General features: G+C 35.5%; 1 protein-coding gene across 1 annotated transcript in view; it reads right to left on the bottom strand.

The window, feature by feature from the left end:
• Nucleotides 1–22,683, bottom strand: part of LOC121382189 (harmonin-like) — a 63,850-nt gene that overhangs the window by 26,276 nt on the left and 14,891 nt on the right. Inside the window, exons 2-12 of the mRNA XM_041511711.1 lie at nucleotides 21,728–21,795; nucleotides 20,211–20,294; nucleotides 18,362–18,489; nucleotides 17,706–17,779; nucleotides 15,711–15,819; nucleotides 14,798–14,822; nucleotides 14,376–14,436; nucleotides 12,220–12,314; nucleotides 10,582–10,726; nucleotides 5,332–5,388; nucleotides 3,869–3,975 (exon numbers count right to left, since the gene is read on the bottom strand). Coding sequence (XP_041367645.1) covers nucleotides 3,869–3,975; nucleotides 5,332–5,388; nucleotides 10,582–10,726; nucleotides 12,220–12,314; nucleotides 14,376–14,436; nucleotides 14,798–14,822; nucleotides 15,711–15,819; nucleotides 17,706–17,779; nucleotides 18,362–18,489; nucleotides 20,211–20,294; nucleotides 21,728–21,795 — 953 coding nt within the window. The remainder of the gene's footprint in view (nucleotides 1–3,868; nucleotides 3,976–5,331; nucleotides 5,389–10,581; nucleotides 10,727–12,219; nucleotides 12,315–14,375; nucleotides 14,437–14,797; nucleotides 14,823–15,710; nucleotides 15,820–17,705; nucleotides 17,780–18,361; nucleotides 18,490–20,210; nucleotides 20,295–21,727; nucleotides 21,796–22,683) is intronic.

Genomic DNA, 22,683 nt, shown 5'->3' with positions numbered 1-22,683 from the left:
GCTAGACTGATATGGACTAAGGGTGAGGTAACCCTAACAGAAACCTCCAGTGCTGAAGTCAGAGGTATTGGGCCGCACGAACAGATGACCGAACATGTCATCCAAGACTGCATAACCTACAGCAGCTGAGGGAGACTACCTGGACAACTACAACAACTCTCCAGAAGAAGCTGTACAGCACAAGAAGTGATCTACATAGAACAGTATCGTTCATAGTCACTGCTGGCCTCGATGTGTAGTCAAAAAGCGAACGAAAAGAAGAAGATTACATGATAACTTATTTCCGATTTAGCATAATGTTCAGACTGACCATGGATGTTTATATATATGTGAATGTTCAAAGTATTTACATTATAATATATATTTTTATCTCTATATGCCCACCACATATCAGAATCAAGCGGTCGAAGGTGCCTGTTAAATTTATACCAAGTTTCATAAGCACTTTTTTTTTACAGCCAAATTATCTGCAAGGTGACATAGTTCTGTAAACCTGCATGGTCACGTGGATTTGTTCTAAGTAACACACAGTTGGTTGTAACTCTGTTGTTAAGTAATCTGTTTTCTTTGTTTTCTTTGTAAGCCTTAATGGAAATTTGTGGATACCACCAATAATTACAAGTTATTTCTTCTGATATTTGCATTTTTCAAGTTTCTGTATCACATATATCAGACAAACATACAACAATGACGTCCCACTTACAACATGGTGAACATGTCCAAGTGTGTGCATGAATTAAATCATCATTGAAAGGAGTTTGGCAAGCGAAAATAATTCCTCGTGAAAATGTCAAATGAAAGCCCAATCGCAAATTATTTTAGCCACGAAAATGTTTGTTCATACAGTATTTTAAAATATACAACAAAAAACTAAAACTAATCACATACATAAAAAATACAATTCTGATTACTACAGAGCAGTAAATAAAAAACAAACATTCTGAAAAACCAAGAATGTCCAATTTGTAACAAAAAATAAACAAAAAGTGCTGTGGAGTTTGTAAACACGGTTGTACTTACCCAACATATATAACTTTTGTTCACGAGACATTCGTAACTACACGTACATGAAAAACGCTTTCTAAATTTTTACACATTTATTTAAATTTCCATAACAAAATTTCAGTGTTCTGTACTTTTCATGCCTGGATTCTAAAATCATGTAATTGAAAGATTTTCAAAATGCTGTCACATAAGAGTTTCGAAATAGCTGCCTGCAAAAAGCAGTCAATTGTTTTAGACCTAGCAGGTGAAACAGAAATTCACTTGCTAAATCCACCAAAACATTGCAGATAATTTTCAATAGAGAGATGCATGTATGATTATTTCACCTGGTATATAGCTCATGATTGTGTTATATTTGAATTCCATAATGGTGTAAAATACATCTAGGTCCTAATTTCTCACACACCCATCCCCTTTTTCAGCAGGCCATATTTGGTTCATAACATCTTCACTCTGTTCCATAACACCAGCTCCTCCTTTCTGTTTTTAAATCAAATATTTCAAAGTTCATTTCCATGATGTCGATATCGTAACTTCAAGGCCATGTGAATCTGTGTCATAAGTTCAAACTGACGTACGTACAGTTGTATACACATTCAATTAAGAAACTGGCTGGTTGTCAATTAAAGTCGGTAATCGGTCATATGTTCAGTGATGACATATCATTAACATAGTAACAAAAAATTGCACTTATAGCCAAGACTAATAAACAAATTCAGTATTATTTTATTTCTATACATGTAGGTATATGTGAAAAGAAAGATAGCATGACATATGAAGGCCGTAGGAAGTAGTAAGGATGATCAGGTCCGAGCCTGACCAATATTTAATCTGATCTTTTATTTAAAAACAAACCAAAATAAAAAACCCACCATACTGCATGGTGTTGTTAATCCTGCTCCAAATATGAAATCGCAAAACATTGTTAAAGAAACATATACTTTTCTGCTTCAAAATGCAGCACAAATCATCTATTTATAAACAAAACTATGGGTGGATGATCGAGTGGCATTATTTCACATGCCCAATGCTTGGCGGAGTCAAAATAGATCTTACCTTCTGACCTTCCTAAGGGCCTACATATACTAACAATTCTTAAATGTTGCAAAACATTCAAGAAATAGTGTTATGATTAACATGATATATTATATACTAACAATGTTCTTGATAGTTGCAAAATATGCAGTAGATAGTGTTAATTATCATCCATTAAAGGCTTTTGTAGGAGATATCACTGGCACTTTTATTTGCGATATCTTGATTGGTCAAATTTTAATCACAAGACAATGTTTTGTTACGTCACTCTGTTTGTTTCAGCGCTAAACCTACCATTAGTGACGTCACACCACTGCCGTTCTGCTAGTTAACGAGTCTACTGCTGACATTCAACTTACATTACTGACATTGTTTACAACTGCCGCAAATGAAAAGAATGATAATGGATGATAAAAAGAATACCCCCCTCATGCCTTGTGATATCATAATTTATCAGCACTCGTTGATAAAGTATAAAATCCTTGGCAAGCCTCGGATTTCATACTTTTATCAACTCGTGCTGATAAATTATGATATCACAAGACACTCGGGGAGTGTCCTCTAAATATACTAACATTCTTGTTAATAGTTGCACAAAAATCTTTAAAATTTCAAACATCACATTTGCACAAATGCTGTAGTGTTAGTTGAACCATGTTAATACTAATGAAACGTGACGTGTGTATAAACTGTTACCTGAAATGTACATATTAGCATTTTCTGCAAATAAATGTTTGTAATACTTTGATGCCTTATATTCTAAAATTAAATGACAGTGAACACAATATTATACTAATATCTTCTGCAAGAAAATTTCTTAATGGTTTCATGCCTTTTCATCTCAAATGAAATATTTATTTTAAAAAGTATGATAATAGACATATTTTAACAGTTCCTCCAACAAAAATACAGTCAAACTTCGATAACTCGATCTTGAAGGGGACGAGGAAACAGTTCGAGTTTCATGGAGTTCGACTTTTCGAAATTAATATACGAGTTCAAATTTGAAACTGTATTGCACCTGGATGATGTTATTATTTTAAATTATTTAAAAAAATTCTTTTAATTATTTTAAATAAGAATTAAAAAAAAAAAACACTAATGCAAATCAGAAACTACTATTTATTAAAAAAACAAACACCCAGCACTAACCATTACAAGTGCTCTTTGAAGTTAACCAGACTGTAAGTATGTATTATGTAGCGAGGCCCTCTGCCATATACAAACACCAACAACCAAACACCATTTCCTTCCGGTTTATCCTTGACAGCCCAGACAGCCTGAGACAGGCGTGCTTCATCTGATTGACCTGAATGACCTGACTTACCTGATTGACAATTCATTCGTCTTTAAAATACTATCGGCAACAATAGTTTGATCAATCCACATGCGTCGAGTTTTTGAGGTGCATAATCTATTAAATCTTTATGGCAGGACCAAAGAATTAGGTCGAGAGATTGAGTTTATTGAGTTTTTGAAGTTTGAGTTTTCGAAGGCTGTTATTACCAGTTTGTATAGCAATTTGCCCAGGACTGTCACTTCAGGTCGAGAGATTGAAGGTGGAGTTATCGAAGTTTGGCTGTATATACATAATGCTTTCATGCTTTATTCTCTAAAAGGAAATGTTTATAAATAAATGTATGACAATGAAGATATACTAATATTTCCTGCAATTAAGTGTCTAATGAAAACTGTTCACTTTCTCAATGTTCAGTGACGATGTAATATATAAGATGAATAAGAAATGTGAGAATGTTTTCAGTATAGGGTGCCTGTATCGGTGATATCTTGAAATGTCACTTTGTGACTTTTAGGCGCTGGTATGTACCTTGGCACAGAGATCACAGTTTTGTTTGGGCCTGGTGCTGGTTTTGGATCAGTCTTTGGTACACCAGGTGCCTGAGACTTCCGTCCCTGCTGAAACAGTGGCAGACCCTGAAAAGCACATGGATTTATAGGAATGCCTTTTTTTTAAAATAGAAGTTATTTATTTCTGAGCCGATTGCTTTCTAAATTGCATGCAAAAATAGGTGTTTTCTTGTAATTTCAAAAACACTTTTACTTTTCTTCTCATGTCAAACCAAAATGAAATTATTTGCAATTTAAAAAAAAAAAATTGCAGGAGGGTAGGACGAACTATAGGTCTAAATTCATAAGTCAGATTACACATATGTTTTACAATCTACAAAGATTTATTGAAAAATTTTGAATATCTTTTTTAATAAACATGAAATGGTATATTTTCATAAGCAGCTTTAGTAGCATAGAAAAATAATTACTTTCTAATGCAACCACAGTCATATTATTTTGTACTGTAAACATTTAACTGTAAATAGAATGCCGTTAAGCCATAACATCACTTACATTACATGTGTGTAACATTATATAACATAATGGCTGCTGGCTTTGTTGTAGACTGCAGAGGAACGTTTACATTAAAAATCAGTTAAAACTGACGATGGGTATACCCAGGGGGCAAAATGAACAAATATGGATCCGGCATGCTGCAAAAGGTTTGCCACCTAAATTCATATCTACATATATCTAGGATGGCAACCTAGGTGGACAACCTTGACAATCACCTACTGTGATTTTTGTTTTAATTTGCTGTTAAATATGATGCCCCTCTGTGAAATTCACGTAGTGTTTTCCATTTGCTCAATAGTCAGTCTCTGATTTGGTCTCTTTTTGGAAAGTGTTTACTTTATGTTTGAAGTTGATTCCAAATGGATTTGTTCCAAGGAATCTGATGGTGCAAACCGATTTTTGATAAATTTGTGTCCAACATGACCCCTCAGACCGCCCCCCCCCCCCCCCCCACACCTCCAATTTTTTGCTAGGAGGTCAACATGAAAACTTACTTATGTATGTAAATGTTGGTCAATTTGGATACCTTTTGCATTGATTTATATCAATTCAACTAGCATCCAGGAGTCTTTAATATACCCCGTGTCACAGACACATCAGCACATACCACAACATTTATCTCTCACAGAATACTGGCTAATACCGTGTAAATAAATAACTGTTTTAATGAAGATCCACTTTAACTTAAATGCTATGAGAAATACTTCAATGTTCAAGCCATAAAGTTAAGCTTATCATGGCGCTTAGTGAAAGATTAGTGTTTACAGAAAGTTTGATCAATTTTATAAGACATGTTATCTAGTTGAGACCATGTTTATCTACAATCATTCAAATATTGTAGTAAGAGTAAATGATAATAATCCATGTGAATATTTTAAAAGTGTGTGTGTTAAACTAGTGTTAAAGCTGAGTGTTTATACTTACAGTTTTCTTCTTGATAACCATGTGAAGCTGCTTGCTGCCCTTCAGGTTGACAACAGCCTGCAGACAGACCACCAGAAAATACATCACATCAGTGACCATACTAGTTGGTGAATTATGGAAACAGTGCTAATTCTTACAGTGTAACAACATAGTACTCATCAGAACAGAGTTGACGGATCAAGGGAAATGATACCCATTTGAAAATTCAAGCTGAAATTTTCAATGCAACAACCATTTTTCAGATGGAGGACGGATGGATGGATGGATGGATGGATGGATGGATGGATGGATGTGAATGGATATGGATGGATGGGGATGTGGATGGATGTTGATGGATGGATGGATGGATATGAATGGATATGGATGGATGGGGATGTAGATGGATGTGGATGGGGATGTGGATGGATATGGATGGATGGGGATGTGGATGGATGTTGATGGATGTTGATGGATGGATGGATGTGAATGGATATGTATGGATGGGGATGTGGATGGATGTTGATGGATGGATGGATGGATGGATGTGAATGGATATGGATGGATGGGGATGTGGATGGATGTTGATGGATGTGGATGGGGATGTGGATGGATATGGATGGATGGGGATGTGGATGGATGTTGATGGATGGATGGTTGGATGTGAATGGATATGGATGGATGGGGATTTGGATGGATGTTGATGGATGTGGATGGGGATGGGGATGGATATGGATATGGATGGGGATGGGAATGAGGATGGGGATGGGATGGGATGTTGATGTGGATGGGGATGGGATGTTGATATGGATAGTAATGAGGATGGGGATGGGATGGGATGTGGACAGATATGGATGGGGATGGGATGTGATGTGGATGGATATGGATGGGGATGGATGTGGAATGGATATGGATGGGGATGAGGATGGGGATGGGACAGGATGGGATGGGATGTATATGGATATAGATTGAGATGGGGATATGGATGGGGGTGGGGACAGGGATGGGATAGGATGGGATGTGGATGGATATGGATGGGGATGGGATGAGATGGGATGGGATGGGATGTGGATGGATATGGATGTGGATGTGGATGAATATGGATATGGATGTGGATGTGGATGTGGATGGGATGGGATTGTATGGGATGGGATGTGGATGAATATGGATATGGATGTGGATGAGATGTGGATGTGGATGGATATGGATGTGGATGGATGTGGATATGGATGTGGATGTGGATATGGATGTGGATGTGGATATGGATGTGGATGGATGTGGATGTGGATGTGGATGTGGATGGAATAGGATGGGATGTGGATGGATATGGATGTGGATGTGGATGTGGATGGGATGGAATGGGATGGAATGGGATGGGATGTGGATGAATATGGATATGGATATGGATGTGGATGTGGATGTGGATGAATATGGATATGGTTGGGGATGGGATGGGATGGGATGTGGATGGGGATGTGGATGTGGATGTGGATGTGGATGTGGATGTGGATGGGATGGGATGGGATGGGATGGAATGTGGATGAATATGAATATGGATGGGGATGTGGATGGGGATGGGATGGGATGGAATGGGATGGGATGTGGAAGAATATGGATATGGATATGGATGTGGATGTGGATGTGGATGTGGATGTGGATGTGGATGTGGATGTGGATGGGATGGGATGGAATGGGATGGGATGTGGAAGAATATTGATATGGATGTGGATGTGGATGTGGATGTGGATGTGGATGGGATGGAATGGAATGGGATGGAATGGGATGGGATGGGATGTGGATGAATATGGATATGGATGTGGATGTGGATGTGGATGAGGATGAATATGGATATGGATGGGGATGGGGATGGGATATGGATGGGGATGGGATGGGATGTGGATGGGATGTGGATGTGGATGTGGATGTGGATGGGATGGGATGGGATGGAATGTGGATGAATATGAATATGGATGTGGATGTGGATGTGGATGGAATGGGATGGAATGGGATGAGATGTGGATGAATATGGATATGGACGGAGATGGGATGGGATGTAGATGGGGATGGGGATGGGGATGGGGTTGGGGATGGGTTGGGGATGGGATGGGATGGAATGGGATGGGATGGGATGTGGATGTGGATGTGGATGTGGATGTGGATGTGGATGGGATGGGATGGGATGGGATGGGATGGGATGGGATGTGGATGAATATGGATATGGATATGGATATGGATATGGATGTGGATGTGGATGTGGATGGATGGGATGGGCAGACCTGTCAACCCTCCTGGATTCCGTGGGAGTCTCCCGGTATTTGATCAAATCTCCTTGCTCCTGTGCGGGAGACAGTTTCTCCTGTTAAATGACATTTTTGTAAGCATAAAAAAAAAATCGATCCTCTTTTGTCAAAATAACATAAGGGAAGTAACTCTACCTTTTTTTTCTCATTCGGAAAATGTCTGAGAATGTAACAGGCCGAATTGTCCCGACTGTTTAACCTTTGCCGAAGTGAGAATTGTGGGATAGCCTATTTATATTGTTAAAAAAGCACATGGAGTTTATAAAATGACGTGTTATTATTATTTTTTTTTTTTTTTCTCTTTCACAATTTAGACCAATAGTCCAGTCTGTAAGATAAAATGAGCTGTTTTTTCCAGTTCGCCTCTCTTTCCATAGAGTTTGGTGTGTATGGCAGTTTCGGTTGGCCACTCAGCTTGTCTCAGGTCTTGATGAATTGGACACGCCTGTAAGATGTGTTCTGCTGTTTGGTCTTCCAGGCCACAACTGCAGGTTGGTGTTGCTGCAAGTTTAAACTTTCTGAACATGTGAGCATTCAGTCGGTTGTGGCCTGTCCGGAGTCTCAACAGAGTTACTTGTTCCAAGCGACTGAGAAGGTGGTAATCATCTTGTTCTGTCCTGGGTCTGTTGGCTGCCTTTATCAAGGTTTTCTTCTCTGAGAAGCTAATGTTGTTGCTGGGCTGTACATGATTAGCTCCTAGCTTGGCTAGCCTGTCTGCTTCCTCATTTCCTGGAATCCCACAATGTGCTGGGATCCACTGTAGAGCTACTCGTCTTTCCTTTGCTACCTCTTGCATGGCTTCATTCAGGTGAGGAAGTTTTTCCCCTTGCAAGGCTTGTAGGACTGAGAGAGCATCTGTGAGGAAGACAACTTGTTGACAGTCTTCTTTTGCATCCTTGATCATTGTAGCAGCCTGAATAAGTGCATGGGTTTCTGCATTGTAGTTGGAACTGTGGGTGCCGGTTGGTACTTTTGCAGTTAGGGTATTTCTTGAAGGGAGCTTGATAAATATGCCTGCCCCTCCATTGGCCACAGCATTTGTTGACGAACCATCAGTGTATGCATGGATCCAAGATTCTTCTGGGTACCGGTCACTGATCATAGCCATTGCCAGTGACCGTTTGACCAGGTCGTTTGGGAGTCTGCTGAAGCTAATTGTGGGACAGACATGCTGATCTGTAGATTGGCTTGTTCATCATTCCATGGTTGTGGAAGATCTGTTGGGCAAAATGGAAGTGTCTTTGGTAACGGGTTAGCTTGGTGTTCTCTAGTAAGTCTTCTGCTTTGGTGGATGAAACTGCTACGTTTGAGACGATTCTTTGTCAGACCATCCATTCTTTGTTTCATTGGATGATTGGGCAGGTACCTGAATTTCTCTGCCTGGATCATGATCTTGGCATCTCTCCTCTCACCAAGGGGTTGTATTGCTGCAGTTTTTTCCATGTCTTTAATGGGTGTAGACTTCATGGATCCCGTTATGATTCGCAGAGCTTGGTTTTGAACCTTGTCTAAAGCTTGCTGGTTGGTCTTTGCAGTGGTTGACCAGGCTGATGAACCGTATTCAAGATGCGGCCGTGAGAATTGTGGGATAGCCTATTTATATTGTTAAAAAAGCACATGGAGTTTATAAAATGAGGTGTTATTATAATGTTTGTTGTCATCGTAATGGCTACGAAGCGTGTTGCCGCTAATTCAACAGGCTGTGTATTGACATTCAGTGTTGCATATATAAAAAAAAAAACTATCCAATTTAGTTCTAATAACACCTCTGAATTGTAAAATGTCTTCCCACTGGATTACATAATGCAACTATGATGAATCTGAACTGCCAGACTCCGAGCTGACAGCGATACACACGATGCATGTTAAAATCACATGTCACAGCAAGACAACGAAAAGACCAATTAGTTGTATAAACATACTTGTGTCAGTTAATTTTGTATGTTTGTGCAGTAAAATGTTGGTTATAAGGGTACTCTTCAAGAAATTATTTTTGTACAATTAAAAAATGTTGTGTCTGACATTGACATAAAGTTACTCACGGAAATGGGTATAATTCCGGTATATTTCACGCGATGTCCGTAATGAGGTTTTACTTATGATTAATGAAAATACAATGTTTATTACATCATTATAATGATTTTAAATAAGTACCACGCCACCGTTCCTCATTATAGTAACAACTGAATATTAATTTATAAGATTTATATAAATTTGTCTTTGGTACTTAGGTACACTAACCACAAATAATGTAACGCAACCAGTAACTGTAAGGCTGTAAGTGTAATACCATAAATGTACTAATTAAATTTTTTATTTCTTGTTCATGTTCTTAACATTTTTGGATAAAATATTATAATTTTTTTAAATATGTATTAAATCATAATAATATTTAAACTTTAAAAAAGAAAAAGTTGTTTTTTTTTTGTTTTTTTTTTTAATGCCAAGATCTAAGGTTAAGAAGTATGTATGACATTATATAGTATTCATATAACTTATTGTAATAATGTTTTTTTTAAATCTTGCGATTTTGGGTTAAATTGTGTGAATTAAAAAAATCCCCTGCTTTTTGACAAAATCTCCTGCTTTTTCAACACACACCTCCTGCTTTCTCTTGACTAAAGGTTGACAGGTCTGGGGATGGGATGGGATGTGGATGAATATGAATATGGATGTGGATGTGGATGGGATGGGATGGAATGGGATGGGATGTGGATGAATATGGATATGGACGGAGATGGGATGGGATGTAGATGGGGATGGGGATGGGGTTGGGGATGGGGTTGGGGATGGAATGGGATGGGATTTGATGGGATGGAACGGGATGGAAGGATACAGATTGATATGGCATTGAATAGAAACATCCAGAAAAAAATTCAATGTTACATTGGAAATTACAGCAAAATTGATCCAACAGATCAGCTGAAATGAAGTAAAAATAAGCTACAAAATATGAGAAGAAAGATGACCATACCTCCTTGTGGCTGATGTTATCGAAGCTGGTTCCATTCACCTCAATAATCTGGTCACCCACTTCCAGGCCAACCTCCTCTGCCAGACTCTGAGGCCGCACATTCTCCACAAAGATCCCAGGGAAATGACGCGGCCCACTGACAATCCTGATGAAGAAACAATGCACCAATATCAAAGTCTGGCTACACTCAGGTCTGTCCCACAATTTATTACATAATTTAATTAATTTTTTACTAAAACCAAATGTGACCCGCTCTGGCGAAATCGGTCGCATGTCGAAGTTGCCGATTTTGCGTAATTAGTGAAAAAATATACTACCTGGTGAAAATTTTGACAGAAAACAATACCTACATGTTTAAGTTATCATTTCAACTACCCTCGTTTAACTTAATAATGTCTAAATACTTTTCATTACGATTTTTAGTTGGGGTTATTATTCAGAGAATCGAAACAATGGTCCGAGTTAGGCTGTTCTTTGTTCATTTTCACCACTTTGAATTGCGGTAGCCGTTTGGTGAATAGCTTCATATTTGGTATCAAATTGCACCAAAATAATTCCTCTACACCATCCTTTCAGTGATGTGTGGGTATGACTTAGCTGTAAGCCAATAGGAATCGAAAACTGACCATACACAAACTAGTTTGTCACTAGGCAGACATCTTAGCTAAGTGATATACGCCTTTTGAATGGTCACTGACAACGTCACTGTGGCTTTCTGGGTAATCAAAGCATTCAAGCTTACAGTGGTTCGCCGAAGGAAAACACAAAGGAAGAAAAAAAAGATGTCTGTTCGAAGAGCAATTTTTAAATGTGAATTTATGTACCATTCCAATGAGTTATTTTACTTTGTGATGATCTTAAAGTGAGTAAAAAAGACGCTCTTCTTGCTAAAGCTTTCAGTGAACTGAACAATCTATATTTAAGTGGAGCCAATTCGCTTAACGAGTGGACAAATGTAATTTCCGATTATTCCTGGGATGTGGACGATCACGATGACAGGACGGAATTTGAAACCAAAATTTGTTCCTGAGTGACCCAGGATGTGACTTTAGGAAAATGACGTTAGTCATTTCAAGTAGAAAAAAAAACAAGACCAAAAAAAAAACCTGACATAAATTATTTAATTTTATTGTATTTAACCACCCTTAACCTACAAAACCTTTTTATTCATATAGTTTATGATTTAAACTTAATGTGTGCAAAATGTGAGAGCTGTACCTTCATTTTAAGTATATTGTTGCTATGGTGTTTTGATACCAGTGACCAAAATCCAGGACCTTATCTTCGGCGGCCATTATTTCAAAATAATGATCTTACATATCACCGAAAAACATTTGCTCAAACTCTGTCAAAAATCAATATATTTTAATAATTTTTCCACCACATTGAAGCTGAGATTCTACAGGTTAATAATATGCATAAAAGTCAAATTTAATTTTTTGCAACATGTGACTGAATTCGCCAGGGTGGGTCACAATTAATACATAGAGAAAACGTGAAGCAGATCCATGAGGCATATACAATAATTACAGTGCTTTCCCATGTCATTAATTTCATGTCAGGTGATTGAGTTGACAACCTTCTTGTGACCTCCAATTTGTACATTAAAGAAGTGAGATGTAAGTGAACAACACATACCCACAACCAATGGATGAGGTCCCAGCAGTGTTGATAAATATTTTAATTTCATTTTCTTTTGTTGGTTTCTTGTCAGGGTCTTCTAACACTTCTTGCTGTTAAAAGGAAAATAAAAATAACATCTCATGACCAGTGTTGGGGAAAAACGGTCTGGGACCGATTCTTGATCTCCGAGATCAATATTTTTTTTTTAAACGTATGTTTGCCAGTCCCACTTCTGTCATTCTTGTCAGTCCAAAGCATGTGTCCATTTTTATTATTGGAAAAAATAAAGATGTTTTTTGGCTATGCATCTGCACGTGTTTATTTGTCTACATCAATAAACTGATGTGCATTTTGATTCTTGAGACTTGAACTAGTCCCAAAGATAATAAAAAGTGGTCACTTGCATGCAACAGTCCACTAGGCTAGACATTCATTCAAAGCCGCTGAGCCGGTAATGAGATTAAACAGTCGTTAACAATAACACCATTTGTGGTGAGAACGGTATCAAGGCATTGCACTCTAATTAAAACAAAGGACTCAGAGTTTGCAACTGGTTACAATCATTGTCCTGTCTCGATGGAAGTGTCATTGCAATCAACACCTACACCAAAGTATGCAGCCCTGTCATGTCGAGTGTCAAGAGTTCGACAAAATTGCAAGAGGTCTTTGTGAAACAAACACTGCTTTAAAATAACATAAAATGTACTGAAATAATCTATAAATGTGTTTATTGTGGACTGTTCAATGTAATGTATCTAATAATTATAAAGGTCTTGAAATTTACAAATGATTTTTTGTTGCACACTGGTTATAACTTGAGCCGGTAGAGGTCAAGTGATTGGTCATCCAATCAGCGATGTGTCAGATCAAGCTGTCAAAAGCCTGAACAGTGTCATACCTGCTCCTTGTGAGTGTTTTGTACAATAAATTGCAATGAAATTACTGACTACTTTACATACATATATGGGAGTTCAAATTTATAACTTATATTCATTTTATTTTTTATTTATTCCACTAGGCTAAATGTACAAATGTGATCAAATGGTTTTTTTTCTTTTCTTCATGTTTTGATGTTTATTGGTCCATTCATGATTCAAGATAAACACATACAAATGGCAAAACACCACCGTGATGATCGTTTGTTTTACACTATTTGGCAAATATCACCTTTTAAATGTCATGTTATGCATACATGTATATTATTTATTTACATTATTTGGCAAATATCACCTTTTAAACATCATGTTATGCATACATGTATATTATTTATTTACACTATTTGGCAAATATCACCTTTTAAACGTCATGTTATGCATACATGTATATTATTTATTTACATTATTTGGCAAATATGACCTTTTAAACGTCATGTTATGCATACATGTATATTATTTATTTTTAAAACTTTTATTCCTTTTTTTCTTTTATAACACACACCCCCCCCCCCCCCCCCCCAGGATAGCCTAGGGATGATGTCACATGGGTCCGACTGACAATTTAATTCCCACCCCACCCTACCCCTGCTAATGACAATAAATAAAAAAAAAAAAATTAAAATTAAATCCTGCTGGAAATATAATATAGTCAAACAGTGTCAACAGAACTTACACATTTTTGTTTCAATGTCACAGAATGCAGCAAGAAATATCTATTGTGAAACAGAACAGAACATTGCAGACACTCCACATTTTGACCTGGATCTCCTAGAATTACTTCAGGCCTTTGGTCCTCACGTTATGTTACATTCACATACCCCTGTGTATTGGCCGTAATCAATAACTATGGGCCTCCTATAATAATGCATCTGTATACAAGTGTGGGCGGGATGTAGCCCAGCAGTAAAACATTTACTTGATGCACGGTAATTTTAGGATCGATCCCAGTTGGTGGCCAGGTGGGCCCATTGGACTATCTCATTCTAGCCAGTGCACTACAACTGGTATATCAACGGTCATGGTATGTGCTATTCTACCTGTGGGATGGTGCATATAAAAGATCCCTTGCTACTAATGGGAAAATGTAGCAGGTTTCCTCTCTAAGACTATATGTCAGAATTAACAATGTTTGATATCCAATAGCCAATCATTATTAAATCAATGTGCTCTAGTGGTGTTGTTAAACAAAACAAACTTTAAGCGAATACAGCTGAAAAAAGCCTCTGTGACACTCACCAGCACTTTAGATGAATCCAGCATCTGAACATATTTCCAAGCCACGTTGTCTGTAGGCTGGCTATAGCAGATATAAAAACAAACTTATTAGTTTGATCATCAAATTTGAAAATTATGCATATGGTAACTCAATAGGGATTTTGTCTTAGAGAAGGATGATATATTAAAATATTACAATAATGGGCCCGAATTAGACGTACATGTACTAGAAATTGATATCAACATGATATAATGTCTATCTACCAAAAAAAGGAAATGTTTTCAATTATAACCTATTGTAGCAACATAAAAGTAGAGTTTCAAGTTCAGACCATTTTTTTTAAAGCAAGACAAAAACAAAGTACTGATTAAAATGAATTATGGATTTTTGTCATTCTGTAATTAAAAACCAATTAATTTAAAAACTGTTATTTTTAACTTACTCCTTGAAAGGCAGCATTCCAATATCTATAACACAAGAAAGAAAAAAGAAAAAGATATAACATTGTAATAAAGACAAGAAATATGAATGAAGAAATTTACTAAATACTTCAAAAATACAAAACTCAGTACATTGAGTTTTTTACAAAATGCTTTCACCTAATTAAAACTAAAAGAGAAATAGAGGTAATTATTAGAGACAGCTTTTGTCAAAACTTTGTGCACTAAAATATATATACATATATACAGTCGAGCACCGTTGTGTCGAACTTGTGAGTCGATATATCGCTTGTGTCGATATGACTGGCCGGTTCCGGCCAAAACGTGTATTAACTATCATGTTTTTATCGAAGTTGAGTCGATATGTTTATTTTGCGATTACGTTTGTGTCAATGTATTTTTTGGTCCCAGTGTAGACTTTTATATTGAAAAATGTCTCTATGGGTTTTGTTTTTATCAAAAGCATGGAATGCACAGAAAGATCGGTAGAATTAAAAAAAAAATTCCTACTCATCTGCCTGGATCTCTCCTCATTGGCCATGATGCCCTCTATTTTCACTTTGTACCCTAAATGCTTTCTTTAACATATTTTTCATATACATATAGCCACGGCAACTTTTATGACTTCATTTGTACCCACAGTGTAATTATGCATCACACTATTATTATTTGAGGCAGCCCAGCATTATTTCTGGTATAGATGGTGCTGTTGTAGCTACCGCGGGAAATACAAAATTTAAAAAAAAAAAATGTTGACATGCAATAAAAAATAATTGTGAACAAACTAGATATGTACTAAATTGATAACAAAAACACCTAAAAATCATGTGTGTATAATATCAACCCTCATAACAAAGCATACCACATCCTCATAACTCCTTAAACGCTGCATACAGAGAATAAAAAGATCATTACGTGTCACTTTAAGCACTATTTCCTCTCTCGACTTAATTAGATTCAGCACGTCATCATGGATAGCCTCAGCAATTGTAAAACCATTGACACGGACAATTTCATCTCCAACCTGTTGGTAAGTAATAAATATTAAATATCACTGTCACCTCAATAATTTGTCAAGAGACAAGAACAATTGTTTAAAGTAGATCAATCAGAATTCAGATACTGTAGATTCTGAAATTCATGTGAAATGCAAGTTTGTGTTATTCACATTAATAATATTACACATTTATTTCTATCTTTTGTCCAGCAATAATCCAGCAATCTATGTGTCACACACTATTAAAAGAAACAAAGATTAAACTTTAATACATTTATAAAACAACTGGAGCACAATTCATCATAGGCAAGACAGACTAATTGTGCAATAGTCCAGCAAAAGCCAATACGATTCATTGCACATGAATGGTATTAGCACACTCATCCTGAGGTCGACTGTTTCTTTGTTTTTACTGTTTGCTGCAACTTTGTCGACATATCTTACGAAGATACCCTTGCAATGGTACATGTATGCTAATGTTTAGTCAGATTTAGATAACTATACATGTTATGTAAATGATTGAGGCAAAACATATGCCTCGAGTTTATCTCATCAAAAACACTAGAGACTAAACAGGTTAACTGATGTGTACACTGACATGTTAATGAGTTGATCTCATTGAAGATGCCTTAACTCGGATATAACTAAAAAATAGACAGACATGTGTTATCAGGAAAGTAGTATTTCAAAGGGATGCCACTCGGATTAATTTCATGTTGCATTTAAGTCTGCCCATCATCACACGCATTAATTTAGGGCCGCGTTAATTTCAGGATCTACATACCTATACTATATAAAAATACAAAGATGATGCTTTACAAATATTTTCTAGTATCATAGATATTTTTATATATTTGTTGGTAACAACACTGCAATGAGAACAATAACTAGAAATATATAAACTTTATAGGGAAAACGATAAATTAATACCTATATGTACATACAAATCAGAAATCAGTATCACCAACTTTTATTAGAAGCTCCCATTATTTGCGTAATGGGAACGAACATACAACAAAAGTGTAGAAAGAGAACTGAAAATGACTGAATGAATGAAATATCTGGAATTTTGCAGGCTTTTGACAAGTTGTGAGTAACCATGAGCTTATCAAACATTAAACAGGAACAGTTTTCAGATAAAGGTTGTTTCAAAACTGGTTAGAGGTGTGGGGCAAGAGGCAACTGTTTTAGTATATGCACCACTCACAAAATAAAACTCAATTTAAACCAAATATGTGTAGAGAAAATAATTATTACGTTCTGAATTCAAATATACTAAACTTTGACATCCTCAAGCATACATAACTATGAGGGCTCATTCACACTCTATGTGCCACAGTGCATGTGGTGCTGCCACAAAAATGAAAGTACAATATTTCTGATGCGTCCAGTCCCAATGAAATAACATGCCACATGAAGCCATTATATATTAAGCCAATGTTATTTAAATATTTTAACAAAATAGTCAAGTGCAACGATATTTCACCTTTTAACATGAACATATGAAACAAAATCATTCATTGCAAAGCTATAGTAAGATATTTACTGTATGATAACAAACCATACCATTAATTTATCAAAATAAAATTTTGCAAACTCTTTAAATGTCAATACAAATAATATATCAAAATATACATAGCATTAATAAAGATAGCATAAACACACACCTCCACTTTTAATATGTTTAATATAAAAACACAAAGCAGTAAGCTTAACTGTAGTCAGCATGCAGCTAGTAAATGCTCTGAACGTATGTGTCAACAGATGCAAGAACCAGACCACACCAAGAACCAGACCACACCAAGAACCAGACCACACCAAGAACCAGACAACACGACATGCTCATGTCACATCCAGTATGAATGAGCCCTATAACCATGTTAATCATGATACAGTCCAGCCTAAGCAGTTACCTTTAGTCCACGCTTTTCTGCTTGAGATCCCGACTCGACACGAGAGACAAACACACCAACGCCATGTTCGAAACCTGCACAAACAACACTCAACAACAATACTAGAAAACACTTCATCATACATAGTGGGGCAATTTTACCCTTTAACTCAATTATCTTGACGAGTACAATTTTCCCCTTCTCAACATTTTGACTACCGGTAGTGCAATTTTTCACTTTTCTGGGTTTTTTAAAAATAAAAGTCTGGATTACGACAATTACATATTGCAAATATTTTACGAATCCTACAATATGCTGAAAATAAAATGAGTCTTGCAGTCTTTAGTTTCTACAAGTATATGTTGTAAAAGAAGAAATATATTGAAAACTGAGCTAGAAAAACCAAAGATAATCACAAATAATCAAATTCACACTTAATTTTGTATTTACGCCAAAATTCTTAAGAAAAAAATTTGATACTACCCCATTGTTAACTTACCCATGTTTTGGACTTGGTTCTGAACTCTAAGTAGATATATAAGTTAATGATTTAGACATTTTATATAAGCTTATGACTGATTATGCTACACCTGTTTTTCCTAGTTACTTCTCTAGCTAGTGACCATGTATCTTTCAAACTGACATGATCAACTAAATCAATCTCCTAGACTACCAACCTCCACGGACAGCGAATCCAATACTCTCCCCTGGCTGTCTTTTCAGGCGAATCACTCGAAGTTTCACTCCCGGCATCTGAGGTGACTTGCGACTATACTCAATCTGGTGTTTTGGCAAAATCAGAGGTCTAAAAAATTATATTCAAATTTATTTCAGTTACAATTTTTTAAATACTGATAGGGTGTGAGATTTTATTTTTCAGGTATTTTTTTAATATCAATAATAATAACTGAACACAATTTTTATTTATCATCACTTGAGACAGGATTCTTAATTGTAGTAATAATGTCATAGGAGGCTAAAATTAATAACATTTACATATGAGTATACGTATAAATATATGTATACATGTGGGGGGATACCTATGACTAAACATTCAATATTACATGTAATGCAGCTGAGAGAATGACACTTTAACCAGTGAATCTATTTCTAAATAATAAAAACATAATATGACACATGTAATAGAACATGCAACAGCCCAAACATGACACTGTCACAATGTTTTAGGAACAATCAACATTTGCACCATAATTACCATATATTCCTGTCGCAACCAGTGCCCTATGACTGGTATATTAAAGACTATTGTATGTACTATTCTGTCTGTGGGAAAGTACATATAAAAGATCCCTTGCTGCTAATAAAAAAAAAATTGAAGTGTTTCCCCAAAGAATGTATGTCAGAATGTTTTACATCTAATTGCCAATGATAATAAATCAACGTGTTTGAACAAAACAAACTTTTTATTATTATCATATATATGGGAGATTCGGGTAATTGCGGACATCGGCAAAATGCGGACAATCTCGACCATATACTGTTGCTACATTACATTTTCGTACATTAAACATTTCATTTTATTGTCTGCAAATTGTAATAAAACTACAGACAGTTCTTGAAAATCCATGTTTCTATTTTTATCCCGGTGTCACTTTAAAAACAAAACCAAACAACGTTCACAAAAATAGTATCTTACGTCACATGCACACTGGCATCGGTCACGTGATATAATTTATTTCTTCGAACATTTTCACTGGAGATGTCTACCAAATTTCGAGTAAAACGTTTCAGAATGAGAGAATACATTTGTGTATTTTAAGAATCTTTTATAATATGATACATAACTAATTTTAAAAAGCCAAAAACAATCATATTAACAATAATAACTGTTTGATAAAATTAATAGAATAAACTTGTCCGCAGTTAAACGACTACATAAACGGCAGTAGTTTAATTGCGGACAACATAATTAATACACTGCAGGGATGATCTATTCTAAATAAATATTTGTTTCATATAATAATAAACTCATTTTTATTTCATTTCAATTGTGTTTAAAATAGCAACATTTGGATCAATGCGATTTGAATGGCATAAGAGACAAAAACTTGGGTTCGGAAAATAACTTTAACCTAATTGTATATAATTACTGTTTTACTCGGTATATTTCTTCAGAAAATGATAAAAGATAATTTTGCAGATTTACTAGTTTAATTATTTATATTTTGTAACAAAATAAATGTTTAAAATGCTGTGGATTAAAAGAAAATTGTATCCATTGACCATGTCCACATTTTGCCGACGTATGTCCGCATTTCGCATCCTCTTACCATTCGTATTTTATTATAATTTACAGTAACAAAATAGAATCTACCCAATGGCTGATTGTGATATAGTGACATGAAAAACAGCCAATCAAGTTCATTTAAATTTTAGATAGGCGTTATCGTGTAGTGTTCTGTTTCCATGTGGCAAATACAGCGGAAGCCAGTGTGTCCGCAATTACCCGAATCTCCCCCAACTACATTAAAAAGGATAAAATAATGTTGTCTATGATAACTGTACCTGATGTGTTCATACAATTCCAGTTTGTGAGGTTCATTAAGCAGATGGCGTAGCTCAGTCACCAGACGTTGTAGGTCATTGGTGCTGTAAGAAAACCAATCAGATTTACTATCACAATATTCAGAGTTTTATACACTTTCAAAATAATACATATTATTTATATATTACTGCTGTCAAGTCTACATATACACATGTACAGCCACCCGATTTAAAAAACTACATGTGGTTAAAACAATATTTGCTGTTAAAGATGCAATCTCTACAAGTTATTTTTTTTAATTAAAAGAATTATTCACACACTTGCTAAATCCCTGACATTAAATTATGTACCTGAGAGGGGAATGTACTTAATGAATTATTACTTTTTCCCAATCCATTCAACTAAAATAAACTATTATACAATTTTTTTTTTTTTTTTTTTTTAAATTATAAATGGTATAATAAAATAAATGTCAACATTAGAAAGAACATATCTGAAAATGTTTTATACAATAAGTATAAACTGAAAATAATAATATATTTTGTCTATCAGATAGTGTTTTCTTGTTTTTGTGAGAAAAAACAACAACTTTACCAACCAAGATTGTTGTGCTTTGTCTGATGCTATGTAATGTGTATATAATGAAATGTTTTGGTAAACGAGATCACATGCTCATACAAGACAGATTTATACTGTATGGGTCGAGGTCATAGAATGTGATGTCTTGCACAGCTAGGGATGGGAGATATATTTTTCTTCCCATAATACATCTTTCCATCAAAACCTTCTTTTTTGGCAGTCAGTAATCTAAGACACATAAAAATGTATTAATTATTCATGAACTCTCAAAATGTGAGATGCCTTTCCAATCATTTAGTGTATCAAGGTATTAAAAACATGGCAACGAGAATTATTTATTGTATTATAATGCGGTTGATCATATACATTGATAACAAAAACATACAAGTTCATTAAGACTGTAATTGTGTTCTTTTGATTTAAAAAATAAGATTACAAAGTTGGGAGATGATTGCTAACACTTATGACTGATAAACTCACAATGATTCACCTACAACTGATAAACTTGCAATGATTCACTTACGACCGATAAATTCTCAATGATTCACTTACGACCGATAAATTCTCAATGATTCACTTACGACCGATAAACTCTCAATGATTCACTTACGACCTATAAACTCTCAATGATTCACTTACGACCTATAAACTCTCAATGATTCACTTACGACATATAAACTCGCAATGATTCACTTACGACTGATAAACTCGCAATGATTCACTTACGACCTATAAACTCTCAATGATTCACTTACAACCTATAAACTCGCAATGATTCACTTACGACCTATAAACTCGCAATGATTCACTTACGACCTATAAACTCGCAATGATTCACTTACGACCTATAAACTCTAAATGATTCACTTACGACCGATAAACTCTCAATGATTCACTTACAACCGATAAACTCGCAATGATTCACTTACGACCGATAAACTCGCAATGATTCACTTACGACTGATAAACTCGCAATGATTCAAACAACTGCTCTCGGTCAGCTTCATCTCCTATGATCTCTTTTACCTGAAACAATACAGAACAGAACTAGTGTTAGAATCCACCAAGAAAGGTACTCACTGGTTATTACCTGAAACAATACAGAACTAGTGTTAGAATCCACCAAGAAAGGTACTCACTGGTAATTACCTGAAACAATACAGAACTAGTGTTAGAATCCACCAAGAAAGGTACTCACTGGTTATTACCTGCAACAATACAGAACTAGTGTTAGAATCCACCAAGAAAGGTACTCACTGGTTATTACCTGAAACAATACAGAACTAGTGTTAGAATCCACCAAGAAAGGTACTCACTGGTAATTACCTGAAACAATACAGAACTAGTGTTAGAATCCACCAAGAAAAGTACTCAAAGCCACAGCCACACCAGTAATTTGTTATTCATTCATATTATTGTCTTCACTGTAGATAGTTGCATACATTTGATTTGTATCTTATATTTGAATAACACACAGTTTATGAATATTAGCTGGTGGTATTTTTTATTAATACATATGTAAGTAGTATTTTTTTAAATGTACAATTTACATTGCAACCAATCACTGATTAATTTCATATCAACAAAAAATTAAATAAAAAACAAAACAAATCTACACTTGTACACATTTTTTCCTTGGAAAATATCTGGCAACTGGCACATTTCATCAGTTATTGCAATGCCTGGTTTCGACATCGGCAAGATATTTTATAGTCCGTCTCACAGGGAATGCCTTTTTTCATGCTATAAAATTTATTGCAAGCTATTTATTTCTGACCTGATGGTGTTCTAAATTACACACAAAAATAGTATTTTTATTTCATTTTCAAAAGACTCTCTCTTTTACTTTTTTTTCTTACGTCAAACCAAACGGAAATTATTTACAAAAAAAACCTACATTTTTGTAGGAGGATG

This window comes from Gigantopelta aegis, chromosome 9 (assembly GCF_016097555.1).
Source record: "Gigantopelta aegis isolate Gae_Host chromosome 9, Gae_host_genome, whole genome shotgun sequence".
Lineage (NCBI taxonomy): Eukaryota > Metazoa > Mollusca > Gastropoda > Neomphalida > Peltospiridae > Gigantopelta > Gigantopelta aegis.
Note: the sequence above shows the minus strand (reverse complement) of the source record. Positions and strands in the feature narration are given on the sequence as shown.